At 42.3% G+C, this 25351-nt stretch overlaps 1 protein-coding gene across 2 annotated transcripts in view; it reads right to left on the reverse strand.

Moving 5' to 3' along the window:
* The window catches only part of ALG9 (ALG9, alpha-1,2-mannosyltransferase), a 91618-nt gene that overhangs the window by 2830 nt on the left and 63437 nt on the right, over positions 1 to 25351 (reverse strand). For both annotated transcript variants that reach the window (XM_011926720.1, XM_011926719.1), the window contains exon 14: positions 21536 to 21666. In XM_011926720.1, the coding sequence (XP_011782110.1) occupies positions 21536 to 21666 (131 nt within the window). The remainder of the gene's footprint in view (positions 1 to 21535; positions 21667 to 25351) is intronic.

A 25351-nucleotide genomic window follows, 5' to 3' on the forward strand; every position in this document is an offset into this window, starting at 1 on the left:
TGAGCCACCGCGCCCGGCCTTTACTTTCTTTTTGTAGCAATTCCTTACTATTTGGGAGGATTGCTAGTTCATAATTTTATTCTTTTTAGAGTCTTCCAAAGAACAAAGATAAATTATACTTATTTTCATTTATTTATTTTGAGACAAGGTCTCGCTCTGTTGCCCAAGCTAGAGTGCGGTAGCATGATCATAGTTCACTGCAGCCTTGACCTCCTGAGCTCAAGCAATCCTCCCACCTCAGCTTCCTGAGTAGCTGGGCTACAGGTGTGCCTGGCTAATTTTTTATTTTTTGTAGAGATGGGGTTTCATTATGTTATCCAAGCTGGCCTTGAACTCCTGGGCTCGATAAATCCACTGGCCTCAGCCTTCCCAAGTGTTAGGATTACAGATATGAGCCACCATGCCCAGCCTATAAAATAACTTAAAAATAGGCCAGACACAATGGCTCACGCCTGTAATCCCAGCACTTTGGGAGGCCAAGGTGGGTGGATCACGAAGTCAGGAGTTCAAGACCAGCCTGGCCAAGATGGTGAAACCCCGTGTCTACTAAAAGTATAAAAATTACAGCGTGCTTGTAATCCCAGCTACTCAGGAGGCTGAGGCAGGACAATCGCTTGAACCTCGGGGGTGGAGGTTGCAGTGAGCCGAGATTGCGCCACTGCACTCCAGCTTGGGTGACAGAGCGAGACCTTGTCTCAAAGAAAAAAAAGAAAAAAAAAAAAAGTAAAAATACAGAAAACAAAGAGGGTCCATTGGACTGAGATAGTAAATGGTGATGACTATTTTCCTGGTAGGCTGATAGATCATGTTCAAAAAAATGATCATTTTCTGATAATTTCAGAAATTCTGATTCCACTCAGGAGTTGGAAAAAAAATATTTCCTGATCACTAGGTATGAATAAAAGAGAAAAAAAGAATAATAATAATTTAAAAAACTATCTTGGTCTGCACATGGGATACATCATCATCAAAAACACTGCCTAGCAGCCGGGTGCAGTGGCTCACTTGAGGTCAGGAGTTCAAGACCAGCCTGGCCAACATAGTGAAACCCTGTCTCTACTAAAAATACAAAAATTAGCCGGGCATGGTGGCGGGTGCCTTTAATCTCAGATACTTGGGTGGCTGAGGCAGGAGAATTGCTTGAACCTGGGAGATGGAGCTTGTAGTAAACTGAGATTGTGCCACTGCACTCCAGCCTGGGTGATGGGGGCAAGACTCTGTCTCAAAAACAAAACAAAACAAAATAAAACACTGACTAGGTAGGTGTTGTGGTATGTTCCTGTAATCCTGGGTACATGAAAGAATTGCTTGGGCCCAGGAGTTCAAGGGCCACCTGGGCAAACACAGCAAAACCACATTTCTGAAAAACAAAAAAAAGTTAAAAAAATAACTGGCTGGACTGAAATGGAAGAAGGACTACTATGCATTATTGTTGAGTTCAAAAGACAAGCTAAAACAAGCATAAAAAATAAAAGAGATTGGGAGAAAATGCAATATATGTACCAGACGATTTGCATCTAGACTATATAAACTGTTTGGGTGATCAGTAAGACAATTCAATAGGAAAAATGACAAAAGATATGATTACAGAAGAGAAATGCAAATGGTTGATAAACATGAAATAATGATCAATCTTACCAGGCATCAGGGAAATATAAGACTAGACACAATTTTCAATAATCAGGTTTGGAAAAGTTAAAAAGCCTGACAGTCTCAAACACTGATGAGGAATCAAGAAACAGATATTGCCAGTAAAAGTGTAAACCTGCATAATCACTTAGGAAGACAGTTTTAGCAGTATCAATTAAAATGAAAATTATGCAGTCCCTATGATACAGCAGAGGACTTTTACTTTATACTTTACGCCATGTTATTTATTTATTTGCTTGTTTTACAATCTACTTGTTTTTCCATTTGCTATGATGAAAAATTTCAAATATATATAAAAGTAGATAAATTTATTACTTATAATAATGTTTTAAAACCAGTAGACAAATTTTTAAATAAAGGAAACCCTCAATTTTCAAAAACAAAAAGCAACCAACCAAACAAAAAAATCAATGTGCCCACTATATGTAAACATTTGTGTGCTGGCTCTGAGATATATAAGTCTCTCTTCTCGAAGGGCTAATAAGCTAATTGGGTAGAACAGATTATGAACGATACATCATCATAACTTAGCATATGGTAAATTCGAAACAACTGACACAGAAGTTCAAAGTGATAATGCAAACATTCAGACGGGAGGTCAAATGCTGAGGGCTGGGTAGGTAGGTGTATAAGCAGCATTTAATAAACATGTAGTACATCATTTCATTTTATCCATCCAATATTCCAAGGTACACTAAGCAGGAAAAGCAACTTGTCTAACCATAACCAAATCTACAGGCATCTCAGGTTAAATACTCTGTGCATTCAGCAGCAACTAGAGGTGGGCTGAATAAATCCCAAACTCTTTCTCACTGCCTACAAATCCCTAGGAGATCCAGCCCTTGCCTGATTGTCCCACCTCACCTTGTGCCATCTTCCTCCCGGACCTCTACAATCTGTCACACCAGCCCCCTTTCAGTTCTTCAAAAATACAAGCTCCTACCTTAGAGCCCTTGCATATGCTGTTGCCTCAGCCAGGAACACTCTTCCACCCTGTTTTTCTCATGACCGAGTTCATCTCATTTTTCATGTCTTAGCTTAAAAGTTACCTCCTTTGGCCAGGCGCAGAGGCTCACACCTGTAATCCCAGCACTTTGGGAGGCCAAGGTGGGTGGATCACTTGAGGTCGGGAGTTCGAGACCAGTCTGGCCAACGTGGTGAAACCCCGTCTCTACTAAAAATACAAAATTAGCCCTGTGGTGGCGCGCGCCTGTAATCCCAACTATTTGGGAGGCTGAGGCAGGAGAATCACTTGAACCTGGGAGGTGGAGGTTGCAATGAGCCAAGATTGTGCCACTGCACTCCAGCCTGGGTGACAGGGTGAGACTCTGTCTCAGGGGGAAAAAAAAAAAAAGTTACCTCCTTTGAGAGGTCTTCCAACAATCCTAGGAAACCCTAGGTTTCCACCTCTCACTTCTCTTCTCTCAGTGCACCTGTGTGTTTCTTCATTATACAGTTCACAATTTGTATTATTTATTTGTTGGTTAACTAGTTTATTATCTACCCTCCCCCACAAAACACACCCAAATTCCAGGGGCCATGCCTGTTTTATCTGCCCACATGTGCCTGGCATATAGTAAATGCTGAAAAACAAATGTTGGATGGATGGAAGGAAGGATGAATGGATGGACTGCTGAAGACAGCGAGGGAGGGATATCACACAAATGAGATATGAGTTTAATTCAATTTAGTTTAACTACAAGAAAATGAGCTCCATGTCAAGCAATGGGTTAAATGCCAGGAACACAATGATGGTTCCTCCTACTCCCAATGAGGAATTCAAAGTCCAAGTGAATTTGTGGTTTGGAATAACTATCTTGCTAAGGACAAACATGGGTCTGACTTAGCTACATCATGAGATCCAAGAAACATCCTGATTTGCCAAGCTCCCTCAGTGTATAATCACAAGAAATTCGGCATCAAATTCTAAATAATGTATTCAGGAAATAAGGAGACATTTCTAGTTAAACCAGAACACAAAACTACAAAAAAGGCACGAATTACATAGAAGGAAAAGCAAAGAAGGATCTATTTAACATCAGAGTGTGGCACTGGAAAAAAATCCTTTAGAAGACAAACCTCCTTTTCTCCTGCAGATTCTGGTTGTGATCTTTAATAGCATTATCTATCTATAATATAATATATAAAGCCACTAACTAATTTTTTCCAGAAGATGGAATCAGAAAGCAGCCAATATATGCTTAGGCCCACTGTCATCTCTAAGCTGGGATGGGAATATATTGTAATTTCTTTTTTTTCTTTTGAGACAGGATCTCACTCTTTCACCTGGGCTGGAGTGTAGTAGTGTGATCCCAGCTCACTGCAGCCTTGACCTCAAGGGTTCAAGTGATCCTCCCACCTTAGCCTCCTGAGTAGTTGGGACTAAGGTGTGTGCCACCCTTCCCAGCTTTTTACTTTTTGTAGAGACGGTGTTATACTATGTTGCCCAGACTGGTCTCAAACTCCTGGGCTCAAGCAGTCCTCCCACCTTGGCCTCTCAAAGTGCTAGGATTACAGGTATGAGTCACCACACCTAGCATGTGTGTGTGTGTGTGTGTGTGTGTGTGTTTAACCAAAAGAACAAGCTGGCTTGAATTCTTCCTTTCCAACATTCCAGCTGCTGTTCTAGATTATTTTGTCATCAAAAGCTTTAATATACTAAGCATAACTGGGGCATTTTGAATTGTTATATTGTATTGTTATTGAAAAAAGGAAACCAAATTGGTAATTTGCCTTTATAAAAGGAAAGAGCAGGCCAGGCGCGGTGGCTCACGCCTGTAATCCCAGCACTTTGGGAGGCCGAGGCGGGTGGATCACGAGGTCAGGAGATCAAGACGATCCTGGCTAACATGGTGAAAACCCGTCTCTACTAAAAATATAAAAAATTAGCCAGGCATGGTGGTGCCTGCCTGTAGTCCCAGCTACTCGGGAGGCTGAGGCAGGAGAATAGCATGAACCCGGGAGGCGGAGCTTGCAGTGAGCCGGGATCGAGCCACTGCACTCCAGCCTGGGTGACAGAGCGAAACTCCGGCTCAAAAAAAAAAGAAAGAGCAGTTGTGCACTGCAATGACATGTGGTGCACACATTTATACACATGGAGACAGAGATCAGACTGATTCACAGACAAAACTAATACCTATCAAAACTCATACGATAATGTCTGTAATAAAGTGAAATGCCAAAGTACTGCCCTAGGGCAGCACAGGCAGGATGATTTAGAGAGACATAAATATGTGCCTGTATCATGGAAACTGAAATACTTCCCCTGCCAGTGAGAAAGTCACTCAAGTGATTCAAGGATGAAACAGACCTGGACAAAGCAATCGCCTGAACAGCATAATTAGCTCACGGCTCAGAATGTTTTCTAATTCAATTACCAGCCCTAGTTATCAGGGCTGAGGAGCATTCGGCTGTGGAGACTTAAATCTGCTCTTGCTGACGTCAATGAATGACTGGCTGCCAGTCCCTGATGTCACCAGTTCAGCAGGCACAAATGGAAATGCTGGGTCAATTTTTCATTTTAAAAAGAAAACATCCTAGTATCCAGGTTTTCTTTCTCTTTTAAAAGACAGGATCTTGCTCTGTTGTCCAGGCTGGAGTGCAGTGGCATGATCATAGGTCACTGCAGCCTCAACCTCCTGGGTTCAAGTGATCCTCCCTCATCTGTCTCCAGAGTAATGGGGACTACAGGTATGTGCCACCACATCCAGCTAATTTATTATCATTATTATGATTTATAGAGACAGAGTCTCACTATGTTGCCCAGGATGTTCTTAAAGCTTCAAGCAATTCTGTGGCCTCAGCCTCCCAAAATAGTGGGACTGCAGGCATGAGCCACCATGCCTGGCCCAGGTCTTGTCCTGTCTTCTTTCTCCTCTTCTCTCTTCTCTTCTCTCCTCTCTTTGTTTCTTCTCTTATCTATCTATCTATCTACCTACCTACCTACCTATCTATCCATCCATCCCATCATCCATCCATCCATCCATCCATCCATCCATCCATCCATCCATCCATCCATCCAAGCATTAATATGCCCTGTAATCTAAGCTCACTGCCAGTTGTCTTTCCAGCTGCAGCTTTTTCAAGTAGTTTCTTTCTCTCTTGCATTTAGCTCACCTTTCAGTGAGAGATTTTCTACAACCGTTAGTGCAGAACTTGGCTTTTGCAGCTATCTTCAGTTCTGAAGAGAATCTCAGAATTCCTTCAAGACTTAGTGACAGTCAACCTATAGTTCCATATCAAGCAATTTAAGCACGTCTCAAAAAGCTGGTATGGAGCAAAAATGTGACTGTTATGTTTTTAACAGAAAATATGATGAGAAACATTATTCTAATGATAACTAATGCAAAGGTGACTTACAACCCTGTTATACAAAAGAGGAGTTCCATGCTGTATGTTATACTCCACCAGTCCCTTGAAGATGGAATTTTATCTAACTGCTCTATCTCTAGTTTTTAGGAAAGTGCCACAGAAAGTCCTCAATAAATAGTCTGTGAATGAATGAATGCCTATGCTGTGACTCTTAAACCAGAGCATCTGGTTTACCTCCCACCCTTCTTACAATATTCATCTTCCACAAGGAAAAGGAAATACCAAAAATAATCTGAAGTTATTTTTTCTGTTCTCTTCCTAAGCAATTCAATCCTAAAGCCATTACACGGGGCAGAGCAAAGCAGAAGTCTAGAGTGGGGAGCTGGGGGACTGTGGTGGCTATGGGATGTCAGAGTGCAAGGGAGGCATGGAAGGTGTGCTGGCAAAGAAAATATACTGTAGAAGGTCCTATAATTGCATAATGGCAATATACCCCGCAGGTGGCCATTTACATAGAATTTGCTGAATCAGCATTATCCATGTGACCAGTATATTTTACTTTGAGCAGGAATGTTCAATAGACCCTTGATGTTCAATAAATATTCATGATTTTGACTATCTGGAGCAACCTCCAAAAATCCATTATGTGTAATAACTAGGAAGTTTACTGAGGCACAAACCAGAATCGTGGCATTGTGAGACTGGTATACAGAGTGAATCATTCCACTAATTTGTGGCCTTGGCCAACATCTGGCATAACATCATAACCTTTTGATCAGTCACCTTTAGCAAATATTCAGAATGAGGAAGTGGGGAAAAATGCTATTAGGCAACTGGCTATTTTCTGACCTCAGTCCCATCAAGGTTGCTGGAGAAATGCTCTTCACCAGTCTTTTTTCCCATCTGACAGTTACTTAGATATAAAGGTACTCTATGTTCCATTCATCAGTCCTGTGGAGAAGATGCCAACATTCGAGAGAGTTTTTATCCCTGCTCTTCGGACCCTCATTTGGGCTTCTTTTATGTGACAAACAGAAGGATTAGGGGTCACATCAGCAAATGATTCTGGCAAGCTTTACAGAGATGAAATAAACAATGAGTATGCTTTAAAATAACTCAATAATCTTTATTTTACCAAATAATGGCATCAGAAGCTTCTGAAGAAAACCTTATACCATCTTTTTTCTATTTACTCTAGTATAAATCCAGTTTTAAGAATGTGAAATACATAATCAATACATATTTTCTAAGACTCTACAATGTGCTAGGAGTTTTAGAGAATCAACATGTAATGTGGTTCTAACTCTCAAGGAACTCAGAACAAAGATCTCAGATGATGCTGCCTGCTTAGGCTAAGGCAGCTAAAAGTAGCAGTGGTCCTAAAACAGGTTATCTGCTCTTCAAACCTGAGAGCCTCTATGGCATGGACTTAGAGAACAGATGGTCTGTAAATGGTTTCTTCCTAGAGAACTCATTTCACAACAATAGAAAGCAGACTCTCTAAGCTTCAGAAAAATGAAAAAAGGTTTATTCTTCTTAAAATGTCAGCAGATTTTAATGATTAAGCAACTGAATAATGGCAAAACACCATGTGTCTTGAAGCCAAATCTAGCCTGGGGTAGCTCTGCCAGATGAAGGGTCTCAAGAAAGCATCCTGGGAGAATAAGAGGAGGAAAAGCCAAAAACTGACAGAGAGTGAAACAAAGTATGAGAGAATAAAAGTTGATAAATACCAAAGTATAGAAACTCTGATCTCTTTTTCCTGTTTCTCAGTATTCTTGGCATTGCTGAGGAAGCTAAAGGCACCACCATGATTGACATGCAGGGAAAAAACAAAAACACTTCAATTACTGCTTAGGAGGGAGAACTAATTCTACCCAAAGGATGGAAGCACCATCTGAAGCATGTCAAACTGTTGGCCTGTAACCAAATTCTGCCATGGGGTGGAGTCTCCCCTTCCACCTGGGTAATAAGAAGCTGCAGATGGAAACAGCCTGCTGGACTACTGCGTATACCATATGCCTCTTCGGTAAGAAATCACCTTTAAAAAGAAAAGTTTCAAAGATTATCCAGTTTGGATGGAGAATGGCGTTACAAGATACGCAGTGGCTTTAAAGCATGTCCATACTTCTTTGACACTCCTCCCATCAACAGAGGAAGTCTAATTCTTTTCCCCTTGAGCATGAGTTATTCAACTGGCTTGCTGCCAACTAACAGAATGAGGAGGAAGTGATACTGTGTGACTTCCAAGGCTAGGTCAAAAAAAAACTATGCAGATCTTGAGATGCTTACTCTTGGAAGTCAGCCACCATGCTATAAGGAAGCCCAAGCCACATAGAGAAGACACAGATAGGTGTTCTGGCAGACAGCCCCAGCTGAGATCTAGCCAAGAGCCAGCATCCAGACATATGAGTGAGAAAGCCGCTCAGCTGCCTCCAGCCCCAGCCACTATCTGATGGCTAATGCATTGGAGATCCTGAGTAAGAACTGGCTGGTTGAGCCCATCAACTCCCAGAACCACGAGAAGAAACAATAATCAACTATTGTCGTTTTACGCCACTAAGTATGGATGACTGTTACACAGCAATAGCTGGAACAAATGCTTCTGGCTCATTTGCCCTTTATAATGATCAATCCAATGGTCTTATCTTCCACAGAGAAATAGTTCTGCTTATGCTGGAGCTAAGGGCTGGCTCCCTTCAACCAGATTACTCTCTACAACACAGGACAAAAATGAATCTAAGTGCCATGGACTCTTTAGGCCTCAGAGCTGCTGGGTTCACCTCTTAGAGGCTAAAAGGAGAGCCATGGTCTTAGTAAAGTCCCCAGAACAGCCAAAGTTCAGTGGCCACTGAGAATCTTATGCTAGGCACTGAAAGAACATAATAAGCAGTATATGTTATCAGCACAGTCCCCAACTTGCTGCTGCAGAGGCCCTTTGACTAGAAAAGGCCCCTCTCCTGCCATACCAGCTAAAGGTTTCAACGTCTAACTCCTTATTTGTATTTACTCTTCATCTGCAATTGCCTGGCCAACATGGTGAAACCCTGTCTCTACAAAAAACACAAAAATCAGGCGTGGTAGTCCGTGCCTGTAGTCCCACCTATTTGGGAGGCTGAGATGGGAGGATGGCTTGAGCCCAGGAGGTGGAGGTTGCAGTGAACAGAGATTGTGTCACTGCACTCCAGCCTGGGCAACAGAGCTAGACCCTGTCTCAAAAAGAAAAAAATAGAGAAAAATAAAATCCCACAATCCCCAAACTAAAGGTGAAAGCAAAGCAAGCAAGCAAGACAAAAGGGACCTATAATGAAGGAGGAAACAGTAGGTGGAAAGTGGCTGTACAAAGCACTGACAGGGACTCCCAACTTGTTTCCGAAGCTACAAACAGGCCCTGTTGCTCATGAAGCCAACTCCAATATCCTGGAGAGGCATTTCCCACCAGACTCCCACAACCAAACACTCTCAGCACACTTAGATAGGCACCCACCATTGAGCTGGTGATTTATTGCAACACTCTCCCTTCACTCCTCTCTGGGGACTCTCAGAGTAGGCAACACATCTGCCCACGTGTCAGCTATTTTATTTGTGTAGCAATTATATCATGCTTTGAAGAAAAAAAAAATTCTCTTTTATTTTAGAAAGTATGTAATGTGAGATGGCCACAGAGTAACAAATGTGTCTGGTCTAAAAAGTGATACTGTCAAATAGTTTAGATTCCATATCCTGAGAGTTTGATAAACCTTTATAAAATTAGCCAGAGACATGGCAAACTCAGGGAATGGAAGTTGCAGCTCTGGTACTAGTTGTGTGAGCAGGGACTAGAACATGGTGATTAAGATCTTATGCCTGGATCTTCTCTCAAACTAATGGGGTCTGGGGTTTGTAGGCCTCTAATAAGGCAAAGCAGCAGCCAATTAGGAAAAGAAGTGAACAAACATCTGGGCTGTCATTCTCCCAAATGGTCTAATACCATTTAGCCTTATTTAGTGAGTACTACTCCATCAGTCCAACAATAAGGATGTTGCTTATCTTGCAACAATTTCAACAGGCTTCTTCATACATTCACAGACATGTGGAATTCCTAAATTTGCCCCAATCACAAAATTGTCCCAATCATCTTTAGGTTGCAACTCCCAGAAGTGGAGACTCCAATTACATATAACTCACAGTATAATTTTTTTTTTTTTTTTTTTTTAAGACAGAGTCTCGCTCTCTCACCAGGCTGGAGTGCAGTGGTGTGATCTCGGCTCACTCCAACCTCCACCTCCCGGGTCCAGGCGATTCTCCTGCTTCAGCCTCCCGAGTAGCTGGGACTACAGGCATGCACCACCACGCCCAGCTAATTTTTGTATTTTTAGTAAAGACGGGGTTTCACTATGTTGGCTAGGATGGTCTCGATCTCTTCACCTCATGATCCGCTCGCCTTGGCCTCCCAAAGTGCTGGGATTACAGGCGTGAACCACCGTGCCTAGCCGATTCCATTTTTTTTTTTTTTTAACAAACAAACAAACAAACATGCTGGTACTGCCTTCAAACTACGCTGATTGCTTCTCTTTCAGACAGCTGAGGCCCAATCTAGGCTACAATAATAAGAAATGTCAGCAAGTTAAATCAAACAAGTAAACTATGGGCAAATTCATATAGCAAACGGACTGTGGAGCAAAGAAACTATATCTATATATCTTCTTTCTGCCATCCTGCTTTTTGGAACAAGTCTCTTTATTCGGGTCACATTAAAGCAAGATGATCATATATTTCAATTTATCCAGGACAGGACCCCTTTTACTTTCAAAAGATTTCTGATATGGATGATACATTATAGATTACCTTACATAAAAGCAAATTCAAACCAGCCAAAGAGGTAAATAGAACTTTTTGATGCTGACTTTTGGGCCTCTCATCCAACAGGCATTTTATATCTTTCCACTTTTACTCATGATTGCTTCTTGAATTAAATAAGTGATTCTTCCCTCCTTACCACCAGTACTTATTTAATCCTACTTTTCTTCAGCTCAAGCACCCCCTCTTTCAGGAAGCCTTCCAAGTGTACTCTAACCTCCACAGGTCCCTCCTTTCTTCAAAGTTCTAGCATGATTTGGTGCCTCTATGGTCTTTTTTTTGTTTGAGACGGAGTCTTGCTCTGTCGCCCAGGCTGGAGTGCAGTGGCCGGATCTCAGCTCACTGCAAGCTCCACCTCCCGGGTTTACGCCTCAGCCTCCCGAGTAGCTGGGACTACAGGCGCCCGCCACCTCGCCCGGCTACTTTTTTGTATTTTTTAGTAGAGACGGGGTTTCACCGGGTTAGCCAGGATGGTCTCGATCTCCTGACCTCGTGATCCGCCCGTCTCGGCCTCCCAAAGTGCTGGGATTACAGGCTTGAGCCACCGCGCCCAGCCGCCTCTATGGTCTTAACACTATTTTCTTTTTTTCTGAGATGGAGTCTCACTCTGTTGCCCAGGCTGGAGTGCAGTGGCGCGATCTCGGCTCACTACAAGCTCTGCCTCCTAGGTTCACACCATTCTCTTGCCTCAGCCTCCCGAGTAGCTGTGACTATAGGCGCCCGCCACCACGCCCAGCCAATTTTTTGTATTTTTAATAGAGAGAGGGTTTCACCGTGTCAGCCAGGATGGTCTTGATCTCCTGATCTCATGATCTGCCTGCCTCAGCCTCCCAAAGTGCTGGGATTACAGGCGTGAGCCACTGTGCCCGGCCTGGTCTTAACACTATTTTCAAGTTGTTTTCATACGTGTAGGTCTTCCTACAAAAGTTTTAAGTTATTCAAGGGAAATGTCTGTGTCTAATCACTTCTTTTATGTGCCTTAAAGAATCTAATTCTAGGCCAGGCATGGTGGCTCATGCCTGTAATCCCAGCACTCTGGGAGGCTGAGGCAGGTGGATCACAAGGTCAGGAGATTGAGACCATCCTGGCTAACATGGTGAAATCTTGTCTCTACTAAAAAATACAAAAAATTAGCCAGGCGTGGTGGCACATGCCTGTAGTCCCAGCTACTCGGGAGGCTGAGGCAGGAGAATCACTTGGACACAGAAGGCAGAGTTTGTAGTGAGCCAAGGTCATGCCACTGCACTCCAGCCTGGGCAACAGAGCGAGACTCCCTCTCAAAAAATAAAAAATAAAATAAAAAAGAATCTAACTCTATAACAAGGACATACCAAATATTCAGTACCTCCAAACCGGCCCAACCAGCTGACTTAGGAACATACCAGGAAGACTCCAAGTCTCCCCACTGCTCCACTTGCAACACCCTGTACTTTCCTCTTCAAGCACACAGTACATATTGTAATTACCTATTGATTTGCGTGGCTATTTGTTGAAGGTCAGCCTCATCATTGTACTGTAAGGTCCAAGAGGACAGGGACCTGGTATGTACTGTTGTTTATCCCTGTCTACCTACAGTCTATCATAGTGTCTGGCAGTGTTCAATCAATATTTGCTAACTGGAGATGAGTGATGGGTGGACAGACAGACAATGGAAGAAAGAATAAATGATCTCAGAAAAATAAACAATAAAAAAAAGCAGGTTTAGATTTTAGGAACTTAAACATTTGAGAAATTAACCCACTTACATTTCTAAACAGATCATGTGGCTATGTGTCATAGGCCTATTAAAACCTTTTCCTTTTCTCAGAAAGAGTCAGAGAATAGTGAGGTGTGCAGCCCCATCTTATCTAGGGCCTAAGACACAAGTGACCATTATATATGAATGGACCATTATTTCTTCTTAATATATAAATTGCTAAAGTACAAAAACCATTGTTTCAAGATGACAGAGGAACTTTAATTGCTCCAGTAAATAAGTGTGAAGGCATTTCAAGATTATGCTCACAAAAGCATTTCATGCACCATCTCAGCTCTGAGGCATACAGGCTCTGACAATACAGTCTACCATAATTGGCCCAAAGTCAGCAACATCATATGTCATGGTGCTCACAGATAGAAACTGCTGTGGCAAAACTGGCTGTAGCATCCTGCTGTTTTTGCAGTTAGACCAATATATACTAGAAAATGCTGAGGAAGATAAATGTAAAGAAAATCAGCATAATTCTGGAACGCTAGATAGCCTGCTAATTAATTAAAAGGTTTAACATTTCCATAATGTTTTAGAATGTAAACGGACTTTCATATATTCAATCTCATTTAATTCTTATACAATCCCAGAAAATACATAAAATAGTTACCTGTTTTACTGATATGAAATTTTGGAATCAGAATGGTATGAACACCAAGTGGCCAGGATTAAATTCACAGGTCTTCAAACCCCAGGCTGTCTTCACTGTCCTTTACATATGAACTGTACCTCTTTGGCTCTTGACCCAAATGATTCTTTGTTTCTCAACAGGTGGTTGTGAAAATCATGCTCTGAACAGTTTATGGGAAATGAAAATTCTCTGAAGGCATTCCCCAGTTACCAGTAAGGTTGCTTGAGATCTGCTGTCCCCTCAGAGCTGGGGATCTTTCCAGGCCCAGGTCTCGTGTTGTCACAGTTTTCTCAAATAAAAAATGAAGGCACAATAGAGCCCCACCCCAAATACTATAATAAACAACAAGCCAGGTACCAAAGAACACGTGTGATGCTGAGAACTTCCTACCATCACTGCTGCTTCTATCTCTCCAGCTGTCTGTTACTACTCCAGTTCTGGCAATGTTTTGAACACCCATCCATGATCCTACCACCTTTCACTGTCTCCTACTCTCCCAATACTTTCCCCCAACTTCCCTCCTTACCAGCTTCTTAAGGTCATGGTCACTCATTAGATCACTTCCCTGCAGAAACCTTCAGTTCCCTTGTCCCTTCAGGCTGTGTTGAACTTTCTTAACTAAAGCCCAAGCCCCTACACAAAGATGTACATAGAAGATTCATAGCAGCATTATTCCTAATAGCCAAAAAGTGTAAACAATGGCAATGTCCATCAGTTAGTGAAGGATTAAACAATGGAACAGTATTCAGCAATAAAAACAGACAACTACTGATAAATGCTATAACATGAATGAACCTCAAAAACAGGCTGAGTGAAAGAAGCCAGACACTAAACTCCACATATGATTCCACTTACATGAAATGTCCAGAAAAGGCAACCTATAGAAGCAGAGAATAGATTAGCGGGATCCCTGGAGATGGCAGTGGGAATGAGGTATCTTACTGGGGTGATAACAATGTTTTAAAATTGAACTGTGGTAATGGTTATACAACTTGGTAACTTTAGTAATAATCATTTAATTGTATACTTTAAGTGGATGAACTGGATGATATGTAAATTACACTGCAATAAAGTTAAAAAAAAAAAAAAAAAAAACCCTGGTTAAATTTACCTGTTTTGTGCCTCACAGTGAAGCTGTAACTATACATAAGTGAAAAAGAGAAAAAGCAACTACATGGCCCCATTTAAGGCTCCAACAGGTTCTGGATCCTGTCCTCCAATCACACTGTATTTCTCCAGCTTCTGTGTCTCTCACTCTCCTCAATTATTTCACACCTTCTTTCTCCTCAAATCTCTTACCACCTCATCGCTTAAGCTCCTTTCTCAGCTGATAATCCCACTTCCTACTTCACTGAGAAAGGCAAGGCCATTGGAAGAAAATGTCCAGATTCCTACCATCACACTTCCAAAAATGCAATAATACTTCAGTATAAATTTAGCAACATTCATGGATAGGATGACTCAGTACTGTCAAGATGTCAGTTCTTCCCAATTTGATCTATAGATTAAATAAAATCTCAATCAAAATCCCAGTAAGTTATTTTGTGGATGTTCACAAACTGATTCTAAAGTTTACATGTAGAGGCAAAAGACCCAGAATCCACAAAATAATATTAAAGAAGAATAAAGTTGGCGAGGTGCAGTGGCTCATACCTGTAATCCCAATACTTTGGGAGGCCGAGGTGGGAGGATCACTTGAGGTCAGGAGTTCGAGACCAGTCTGGCCAACACTGTGAAACTCCATCTCCACTAAAAAAAACAACAATAGCCAGGCGTGGTGGCACACGCCTGTAATCCCAACTACTTGGGTGGCTGAGGCAGGAGAATCTCTTGAACCCAGGAGGCAGAGGTTGCAATAAGCCAAGATCGCGGCACTGCACTCCAACCTGGATGACAGAGTAAGACTCCATCTCGGGGGGAAAAAAAAAAAAAAAGAACAAAGTTGGGGGATTGACACTACCCAACTGTGAGACTTACTATAAAGCTACAATAATCAAGACAATGTGATACTGGAGAAAGAAAAGACAAATAGGTCAGTGGAACAGAATAGAGAGCCCAAAAGTAGATCCACATAAATACAGTCAAATATAAATCTCTGACAAAGGAACAAAGGCAACACAATAAAAAACAGATAGTCTTTTCAACAAATGGTGCTGGAACAACCATGCATCCTCATGCAAAAAAATTAATTTAGACACAGATCTTACACACTCCACAAAAATTAACTCAAAACAGGCCATAGACCTAAATATAAAAAGTAAAAGTATAGGCTGGGCATGGTGGCTCACACTTGTAATCTCAACACTTTGGGAGACTGCGGTGGGTGGATCACTTCCGGTCAGGAGTTTCAGACCAGCCTGGCAAACGTGATGAAACCTCGTCTCTACTAAAAATACAAAAATGAGCTGGGCATGGTGGTGGGTGCTTGTAATCCCAGCTACTTGGGAGGCTGAGGCAGCAGAATCGCTTGAACCTGGGAGGTGGAGGTTGCAGTGAATCGAGAGTGTGCCACTGCACACCAGCCTGGGCGACAGAGCAAGACTCCATCTCAAAAAAAAAAAGAAAAAGAAAAAGAAAAAAAAACCAACAAAGCTGAAAGTATAAAACTCCTAGAAGATAATATAGGAGAAAATCTAAATGAACTTGGGTTTGGCAATGACTTTTTAGATACAACACCAAAGGCATGATTTATGAAAAAAGAATTGAGAAGATGGACTTCATTAAACTAAAATATTTCTTCTCTGTGAAAGACTCTGTCAACAGTGAGAAGACAAGCCACAGACTGGGAGAAAATACTTGCAAAAGACATATCAAATAAAGGACTGTTATCCAAAATATACAGGGAACTCTTAAAACTCAACAATAACACTGGGTGTGGTGGCCTATGCCTGTAATCCGAGCGCTTTGGGGCGCTGAGGTGAGAGAACTACTGGAGCCCAGGAGTTAGAGGTTACAGTGAGCTATGACTACACCATTGTACTCCGGCCTGGGTGACAGAGTGAGACCCTGTCTCAAAAACAAACAAAAAACCCGACACTAAAAAAATGAACAACCCAATTAAAAAATGCCCAAAGACTTAACAAACACCTCACTGAAAAAGATACTCAGATGGCAAATAAGCACATGAAAAGATGCTCTGCAACATATTAGAGAAATGTAAATTAAAACAACAATGAAATACCACTATACACCCATTAAAATGGCCAAAATTCAAAACACTGATAATCCCAAATGGCTGCAGGGATGTGGAGCAACAGGAACGCATTCATTCATTGCTGGTAGGAATGCAAAATGATACAGCCACTGTGGAAGACAATCTGGCAGCTTCTTGCAAAACTAAACAGACTCTTACCATACAATCCAGCAATCATACGCCTTGGTATTGCCCAAAGGAGTTGAAAATGTATGTCCACACAAACACCTGCACAGGGATGTTTATAGCAGCTTTATTCATAATTGCTGTTATGGGCTGTTTGTGTCCCCTCGAAATTCACATGTTGAAGTCTAATCACCAATGTGATGGTATTTGGAGGTGGGCCTTTGGGAGGAAATTAGGTCATAAGAGTGGAGTGCTCAAGAATGGGATTAATGTCTTTATAAGACGAGGCTAGAGAGCTAGCTTGTCTTCTTTCAGCCATGTGAGGATACAAGTCAGCTGTCTGCAGCCAGAAAGATGGCCTTTACCAGAACTTTACTATACTGGCACCGTGATCTTGGTCTTCCAGCCTTCAAAACTGTGAGAAGTAAATGTTTGTTGTTTAAGCCACCCAGTTTATGATAATTTGTTATAGCAGTCTGAACTAAGACCACTGTCAAAACTTGGAAGCAACCAAAGATATCCTTCAGTAGGTGAATAAACTGTGGCACATCCAGACAATGGAATATTACTCAGAGTTCAAAAGAAATAAGCTATTAAGCCATGAAAAGACTCAGAAGAAACTTAAATGCAGCTTGCTAAGTGAAAGAACTCAATATGAAAAGCTTGCTGTATGATTCAAACTATATAACATTCTAGAAAAGGCACAACTATGAAGACAGTAAAAAGATTAGTGGTTGTCTGGCAATGTAGCAGGGGAGAATAGAGCATGGAGGCAGAGCACAGAGTTTTGGAGCAGTGAAACTATTTCACATGAAACGGTAATGGGACACACATGACATTATGCCATAGAACTATGTAACACCAAAGAGTGAACCCTGGGCTGGACGCGGTGGCTCACGCCTGTAATCCCAGCACTTTGGGAAGCTGAGGCGGGCGGATCGCGAGGTCAGGAGATCAATACCATCCTGGCCAACATGGTGAAACCCCGTCTCTACTAAAAATACAAAAAATTCGGGCTACAGAGCGAGACTCCCGTCTCAAAAAAAAAAAAAAAAATACAAAAAATTAGCCAGGCAAGGTGGTGGGCGCCTGTAGTCCCAGCTACTCGGGAGGCTGAGACAGGAGAATGACGTGAACCTGGGAGGCAGAACTTGTAGTGAGCCGAGATCGAGCCACTGCACTCCAGCCTGGGCGACAGAGAGAGGCTCTGTTTCCAAAAAAAAAAAAAAAAAAAAAAAAAGAGTGAATCCTAATGTAAACTGTGGGCTTTGGATGATAATGATGTGTCTATGTAGGTTCATCCATTGCTTTTGTTGTTGTTGTTGTTGTTGCTGTTTAGAGACAAGGTCTCGCTCTGTCACCCAGGTTGGAGTTGGAGTGCAGTGGTGCGATCTTGGCTCACTGCGACCTCTGCCTCCCAGGTTCAAGCAATTCTCATGTCTCAGCCTCCTGTGTAGCTGGGACTATAGGTGCACACCACCACACCCAGCTAATTTTTTTTGTATTTTTAATAGAGACAGGGTTTCGTCATGTTGGCCAGGCTGGTCTCGAACTCCTGGCCTCAAGTGATCTACCTGCTTGGGCCTCCCAAAGTGCTGGGATTAGAGGTGTGAGCCACTGCACCTGGCCATACTAAAAGTTTTTTTTAAAAAGATAAAAAATCTCCAGTTATCACTTTTTCTGACACCCACCACCAGATATAGTCCTATTTCCCTGCTTCCCTGTATAGCAAAACTCTTCAAAAGACTTGTCCATATTTGTTATCCCAATTCTTCTACTGTTCTCACTTCAACCTTTCTAATCAATCTCTCCAGTCCCTACACCCCATCCACTTCACCCAAATTGCCTTTACCAGTTGCCAAATCTTATGGACAGTTGTTATTCTTCATTTTACTTGTTTTATCAACAGCTTCTGACACAGGTGACCACTCCTTCCTCCTGAAAACATTTTCTTCCCTTAGCTTCCAGGGTACTCTCCTCTCCTAGGTTTCCTACTACTTTACTGATGATTGCCCTCAGTCACCTTTGCTGGTTCCTCCTCTTCTCCCTAATCTCTACATACTGGAGTTTCCCCGGCCTCATCTCGTCCCTAACTTCATTCTCTCCTTTGGTGATCTCATCCAGTCTCATGTTTTTAAAAAATACCATCTAAATGCCAACAGTTCTAAATGAGTCTGAGTCTCTAGCTCAGACTTCCCCCTTGAACTCTAGACTGGATGTCTAGCTGTCAGTTCAATAATTCTACTTGCCTGGCAACTGACCAGTTAAGTTTGACTGATATCGAAGTTAACTAAAGCTTATCTCTCACTGTACCCCTAAAACCTGTTCTACTTGTAGTTTCTCCCATCTCAATTAATAGCAATTTCATTTTTCTAGTTTCTTGGATCAAAATCCCTAGGGATCATCTTTCCCTCCTTTCTTTCACACCTCAAATTCAGTGCATTTCTCTATATCCTCAGCATAACTACCTCTCATTATCTCCACTGCCCTCTTCCTGATCTGAAGAACCCTCATCTCTTGCCTGGCCTATTGCAAGAGTGGCCTAACTGGTCTCCCTGCTTCTATTCTTACTTGCTACCGTTTATTCTCAGCACAGAACCGAAAATGATCCTTTTAAAAGTTATATCAAGTCTCTGCTCAAAACCCTACAGTGGCTCCCCATTTAATTGAGAGTATAGGCCTTTCAACAGCCTACAAAGCTCTTTATAACCTGCACTCTCACTCCTACTGCACTCTGACCACACCACCTGCTATTCTTCACTCTTGCTCAGCTCCAGCCTCACTGGCCTCCTGTTTCTTCCTCATGCCACAGCGTTTCACTAGCTGTTCCCTCAGATGTCCACATGGCTAATGCCCTTACATCTTTCAAGTCTTTGTTTGAATATCATCTTTTCATTGAGGGCGACTCTGACCACCCTAGCTCAAAGTGTAACCCCCAGCTCTCATGGAACTCTCAGTGCTTCTCTTAACCCAATACACTTTTTCCTTGCATTTATCATCCTCTAATATACTATATAACTTATTTTCTTATACATTATATGTCTTCCCTACCCAGCTCCAAACAAGCTTCACTAGAAGAAAGATCTTTGTTTTATTCACTATATGTCCAAATCACCCAGAACACTGCAGGCTCCCAAAAAATATTTGTTAAGGGCCAGGCATGGTGGCTCACATCTACAATCCTAGCACTTTGGGGCTGAGGTTGCGCCACTGTGTTCCAGACTGGGAGACAGAGCAAGACTCCATGTCAAAAAAAAAAAAAAAGACTGAGACTGAGGTGGGCGGATAGCTTGAGCTTACAAGTTTAAAACCAGCTTGAGCAATATGGCAAAACCTCATCGCTACAAAAAATACAAAAATTAGCTGGGCATGGTGGCAGGTGCCTTGGGAAGCTGAGGTGGGAGGATTGCTTGAGCCCAGGAGGTAGAGGTTACAGTGAGCTGAGATTGTGCCACTGCACTCCAGCGTGGTGACAGAGTGAGACTGTCTCCAAAAAAAAGTTTGTTGTTGTTGTTGTTAAGAAGAAGCACTACTTCCCATTATGTAGAAATGGCACTCCTAGAAATTATGTATCAGATACTTGAGGGAATGACTTCAGGCTACAAAAAGACTTACAGGATGAGAGTGTGGCTCAAGAGCCTATATTCAAGAATCACTCAGGAACTCAGGTGCCTCTTGACTGCCCTCCTCTCCCCAACCATCCCATCCTTGCCAGTTGTAATGATCTATAAAGTCACTGAAGAGATTCAGTCTAAAAGCACAATGACCTGCCTGGGCTACCGCAGCTCACCAAACTCAGTTTTGGCCTCACTTCTATGACCAAGCTAGTGACCTGGTATCCAGGTCAGCATCTCGGCGTTCCTGCTAGTCCAGCTTTAACTGAACTCACTCAGAACTGGATTCTTGCTTACTCGTGAAGAACCAGCCTTATACCTCCATGTCAGTAATTAGAGACCCTTGCCTTTCTCTCCATATTTCATTTCCTGTCTTGGTATCCTGATCAATATTCTGGTTCCTCAGACTTACACCTAGTACTTGTGCTTACTTCACCTTTCTGGAGTCCTGTCCTGGGCCCAGTCCCAGTTTCTGAGCCCCAGACCTGACTCTCAGGACCAGGTCCTCTGTCTTTTGCTTCCTTCCAGACCTCCTGGCTCCTGGGCTCTGCTCACCAGGCCTCCCTGGATCTCCCTAACTCCAACTGTCTATTTACCTGGACCTCTGCCCTCAGATACCTTGACCCCTCCAACTCCCCTTCCCCATTACTCCCTTACCTGAATGCTTGATCCCCTCTTATCATTAATTCTGAGACCTTTCTGAAGAGCGAGCCAAGCCCTGGTCCATTTGGTCTCTCTATTTAAGACTGAATAAGGTGTATCTCAGCCCTGGCTGAGCCTTGAGCCTGAAAATAATGAACATGAACTTCTACTTCCTCAAAGGGCATAGTCAATCTTCCTAACAGTGTCAAAATGCTCTCAGATGAAGCTGGTTGCCAAAAATAATCAGTGTCAAACACTTGTGCTTTCTTCAGCAGACCTATCTGCTTTACTTGGATCCTTTCACTTGGGTGAAACCAGAATATACTTTGCATTCTGCTGCCTCAAAAAAGAAATCCTTTAGATTTCTCAGGAAACTGGAACCAGATAAAAAGAAAGGGCGCGGTGGCTCACGCCTGTAATCCCAGCACTTTGGGAGACCAAGGCGGGTGGATCACCTGAGGTCAGGAGTTGGAGAAGAGCCTGGCCAATATAGCAAAACCCTGTCTCTACCAAAAATACAAAAATTAGCCAGGCGTGGTAGTGTGCACCTGTAATCCCAGCTACTTGGGAGGCTGAGGCAAGAGAATCACTTGAATCTGGGAGGCAGAGGTTGTAGGGAACTGAGATCACACCAGCCTGGGCAATAGAGTGAGACTCCATCTCACACACACACACACACGATGGCTACCAGAGTCAGCCCAGGACTGGAAATTATAAAATCCTAGAATCCAATTTTTACCCTTACTAGTCCTGGAATATCCCATAGGATTAAAGCCACATACCTAGAAGCATCAAGGAATGGCCTATAGGCCAAGCTGATCCATTCTTCTTTATTGGATGAATATTTTGGCTCCCGAGGTGTTTCTCTCATGGTGTCCAAATCCACTAAATAATGGCATTTACTGATATCGATCTGAAATGGAGAAAGGCCAACTCTTCATTAGTAATTTTGAAGGTTCCTTCTGGGTAGAGAACAGCAATTGCAATCCTAAAACTTCACAGAGCTTTGGAGGAACAAACATCCAAGTCTTCAGACAATGTTGCCTGTGCTCTCTCCACTCAGATAAGAGTATTCAGGCTCTTGTGGGGGATAGGCACACTCATTCAGACATATGTAGGCTTTGGCTGGTCTGATTCCAGGTTGAGTTCTTAAGTCCTTCTAGTCCCATAGACACTTCCAAAGCCACCATTAGCCCACAGTCTACCTCTGGAAAACCTATCATCTTCTGCTCACTAATGCTCCCTTCCAGTCCATCACCTCTTATTCCACAGACTCAAAGGGCATGACTAAACACAGATGCTAATGTGTGAGAAGGCCTGCCTCTCCTGACAGCCATAGGAGGTTACACTACACCTCACAGGGGTACAGAAATATCATGTATATCATCTCCTTCAAATATTCAACAGAATTGACAGAGACATGGGAACAGCCCCTGCAGCAAAAGTTTAGTAAAAGTGAAGTACCAGAACTCTGCTTCTGTTAATACTATGTATTATATTAATATTGTGTATTAACAAAAGCAGAGTCAGCCAGTTGCTAATAACATGGATCTATCAGAATATTGTAAATGCTTAAAGGAGAATATTGAAATATTTCATTTAAAACAATGCTGAGCCAGGTGCGGTGACTCTTGCCTGTAGTCCCAGCACCTTGGGAGGCCGAGGTGTGCAGATCACTTGAACCCAGGAGTTCAAGACCAGCCTGGGCAACATGGTGAAACCCCAACTCTATAAAAAAAATATAAAAATTAGCTAGGTGTGGTGGCACACACCTTTAGTTCCAGCTACTCAGGACGCTGAGGTGGGAGGATCACTTGAGCCTCAGAGGTCAAGGCTAAAGTTAGCCAAGATCATGCCACTGCATTCCAGCCTGGGCAAAAGAGAGACCTGCTTCAAAAAAAATTTTTAAAACAATTAAAACCAAAAAAGAGTCCTCTTAGGTAGTTAGACGTCAGCTAAGATAAAGACTATTTGAAACATGTACAGATACGCAGCAAATATCACACTTGACGTTGAAGGACTAAAAGCTTTTCCTTTGAGATCCAGAATAAGTCAAGGCTGCTTGCTATCACTACTCTGTTCAACACTGTACTAGAGAATCTAGTCAGTAGGGTAAGACTAGAAAAAGAAACACAGGGCAGAATAAATAGAAAGGAAGAAACAAAACTCATTCATCACAATGATACAACTGGTCCAGAAGACTCTACAAATAAATTTTGGAATTATTAAGAGAGTTTAGCAAAATTCAGACTTATAGGATGTCAATCAGTGTCATATACTCCATAGCAATAAACAAAATGAAATTTTATAAAAATACAATTTACAAGCATTTGAAAATGTTTACCTTAGAATAAACCTAATAAAAGATGAGAGTGCTCTATAAAAAAGTACAGAATCTTATTGGCCAGGCACGGTGGCTCACGCCTGTAATCCAAGCACTTTGGGAGGCCAAGGTGGAGAGATCACCTAAGGTCAGGGGTTCGAGATCCACCTGGCCAACATGGGGAAACCCCATCTCTACCAAAAATACAGAAATTAGCTGGGTTTGGTGGCACATGCCTGTAATCCCAGCTACTTGGGAGGCTGAGGCAGGAGAATTGTTTGAACCTGGGAGGCGGAGGTTGCAGTGAGCCGAGATTGCGCCACTGCACTCCAGCCTGCAACAGAGTGAGACTGTCTCAAAAAAAAAAAAAAAAAGAAAGGATAGAATTTTATCAACAAACACCCATCAACAGATAGATTCATGTGGTATATCCACATCATTAAAATGTGGTATATCCATACAATAGAATAGTAGTCAGCCATAACAAGGAATGAAGTTCTGATACATGCTACGTCACAGATAAACCTTAAAAATATTGCTGTGACTGAAAGAGGCCAGGCACCAAAGTCCACATACATATGATTCCATTTATATGAAATGTTCATAATAGGCAAATCCTCCAAGACAGAAAGCAGAGGTTACTAAGAACTGGGGAGTGGCTGCTTAATAGATATTTAATGGGTATTGGTTTTTTTTGGGGGGTATGATAAAAATCTTCTAAACTTGGATACTGGTGAGAGTTGCACATTATAAATGTACTAAAAGCCATTGACTTGTATACTTTAAAATGATTAAAATTGTAAATTTTATGTTGTGCACATTTTACAATTAAAAAATCATTAAAATTGTAAATTTTATTTCAAATAATTTTTTGTTACACAATAAAGTAGACCTTATTAATGAAGTGTTATATATTTTATTCCTAGACAAAAACCTTACTATTATAAAGATGTCAATTCTAAACAAGTTGATTGATAAATTAAATATAACCTCAATCAAAATCCCAACAGACTTTTTTGAAACTCAACAAGCGGATTCTAAAATGTGTATGGAAAGGCAGAAGGACAAGAATAGCCAAGGTACTCTTAAAAAAGAAGAACAGGCTGGGCATGGTGGCTCACACCTGTAATCCCAGTACCTTGGGAGGCCAAAGTGGGAAGATAGCTTGAGGCCAAGAAATCGAGATCAGCCTAGGCAAGACAGTGAGACTCTGTTTCTACAAAAATTTAAAACTTAGCCAGGCATGGTGGTGTGCACCCATAGTCCTAGCTACTCAGGAGATTGAGGCAGGAAAATTGCTTGAGCCCAGGAGGTCAAGACAGCAGTAAACTATGATCATGCCACTGCATTCCAGCCTGGGTGATAGAGCAAGATTTCATCTCTAAAAAGAAAAACAACAACAAGGTGGGGGTTTAGTCACTATAAAGCTATAGAAATTAATACAGTAGGCTGTGTGCAGTGGCTCATGCCTGTAATCCCAGCACTTTGGGAGGCTGAGGCAGGTGGATCACCTGAGGTCAGGAGTTTGAGACCAGCCTAGCCAACACGGTGAAACCCCATCTCTACTAAAAATACAAAAATTAGACAGGCATGGTGGTGGGCATCTGTAATTCCAGCTACTCAGGAGGCTGAAGCAGGAGAATTCCTTGAACCCGGGAGGCGGTGGCTGAAGTGAGCCAAGATTGTGCCACTGCACTCCGGCCTGGTGACAGAGCAAGACTCTGTCTCAAAAAGAAAAAAAGAAAAAGAAAAAGAAAAAAAATTAATACAGTGAGGTATCAGTGCAGGAATAGATCAACAGACCAATGAAATAGAACAAAGAGCCTAGATCAGAGGCAGGTACACGCAGACCCTTATTTATGACAGAAGTGACACCACAAAGAAGTGGATGGTCTTTTCGCCAACTGGTGCTGGGACAACTGGATATCCCTTATGGGAAAAATGAAATTGAACCTCAACCTCACTCCACATGCAAAAATCAACTTTAGATGGAGTACAGGCCTAAAAATGAAAAGATAAAGCTCTTAGAAGATAATATAAAAGGCCAGGCGTGGTGGCTCAAGCCTGTAATCCCAGCACTTTGGGAGGCCGAGACGGGCGGATCACGAGGTCAGGAGATCAAGACCATTCTGGCTAACACAGTGAAACCCCATCTCTACTAAAAATACAAAAAACTAGCCGGGTGAAGTGGCAGGTGCCTGTAGTAGGAGAATGGCATAAACCCGCGAGGCGGAGCTTGCGGTGAGCTGAGATCCGGCCACTGCACTCCAGCCTG

This window comes from Colobus angolensis, unplaced genomic scaffold (genome assembly GCF_000951035.1).
Source record: "Colobus angolensis palliatus isolate OR3802 unplaced genomic scaffold, Cang.pa_1.0 Scaffold7, whole genome shotgun sequence".
NCBI lineage: Eukaryota > Metazoa > Chordata > Mammalia > Primates > Cercopithecidae > Colobus > Colobus angolensis.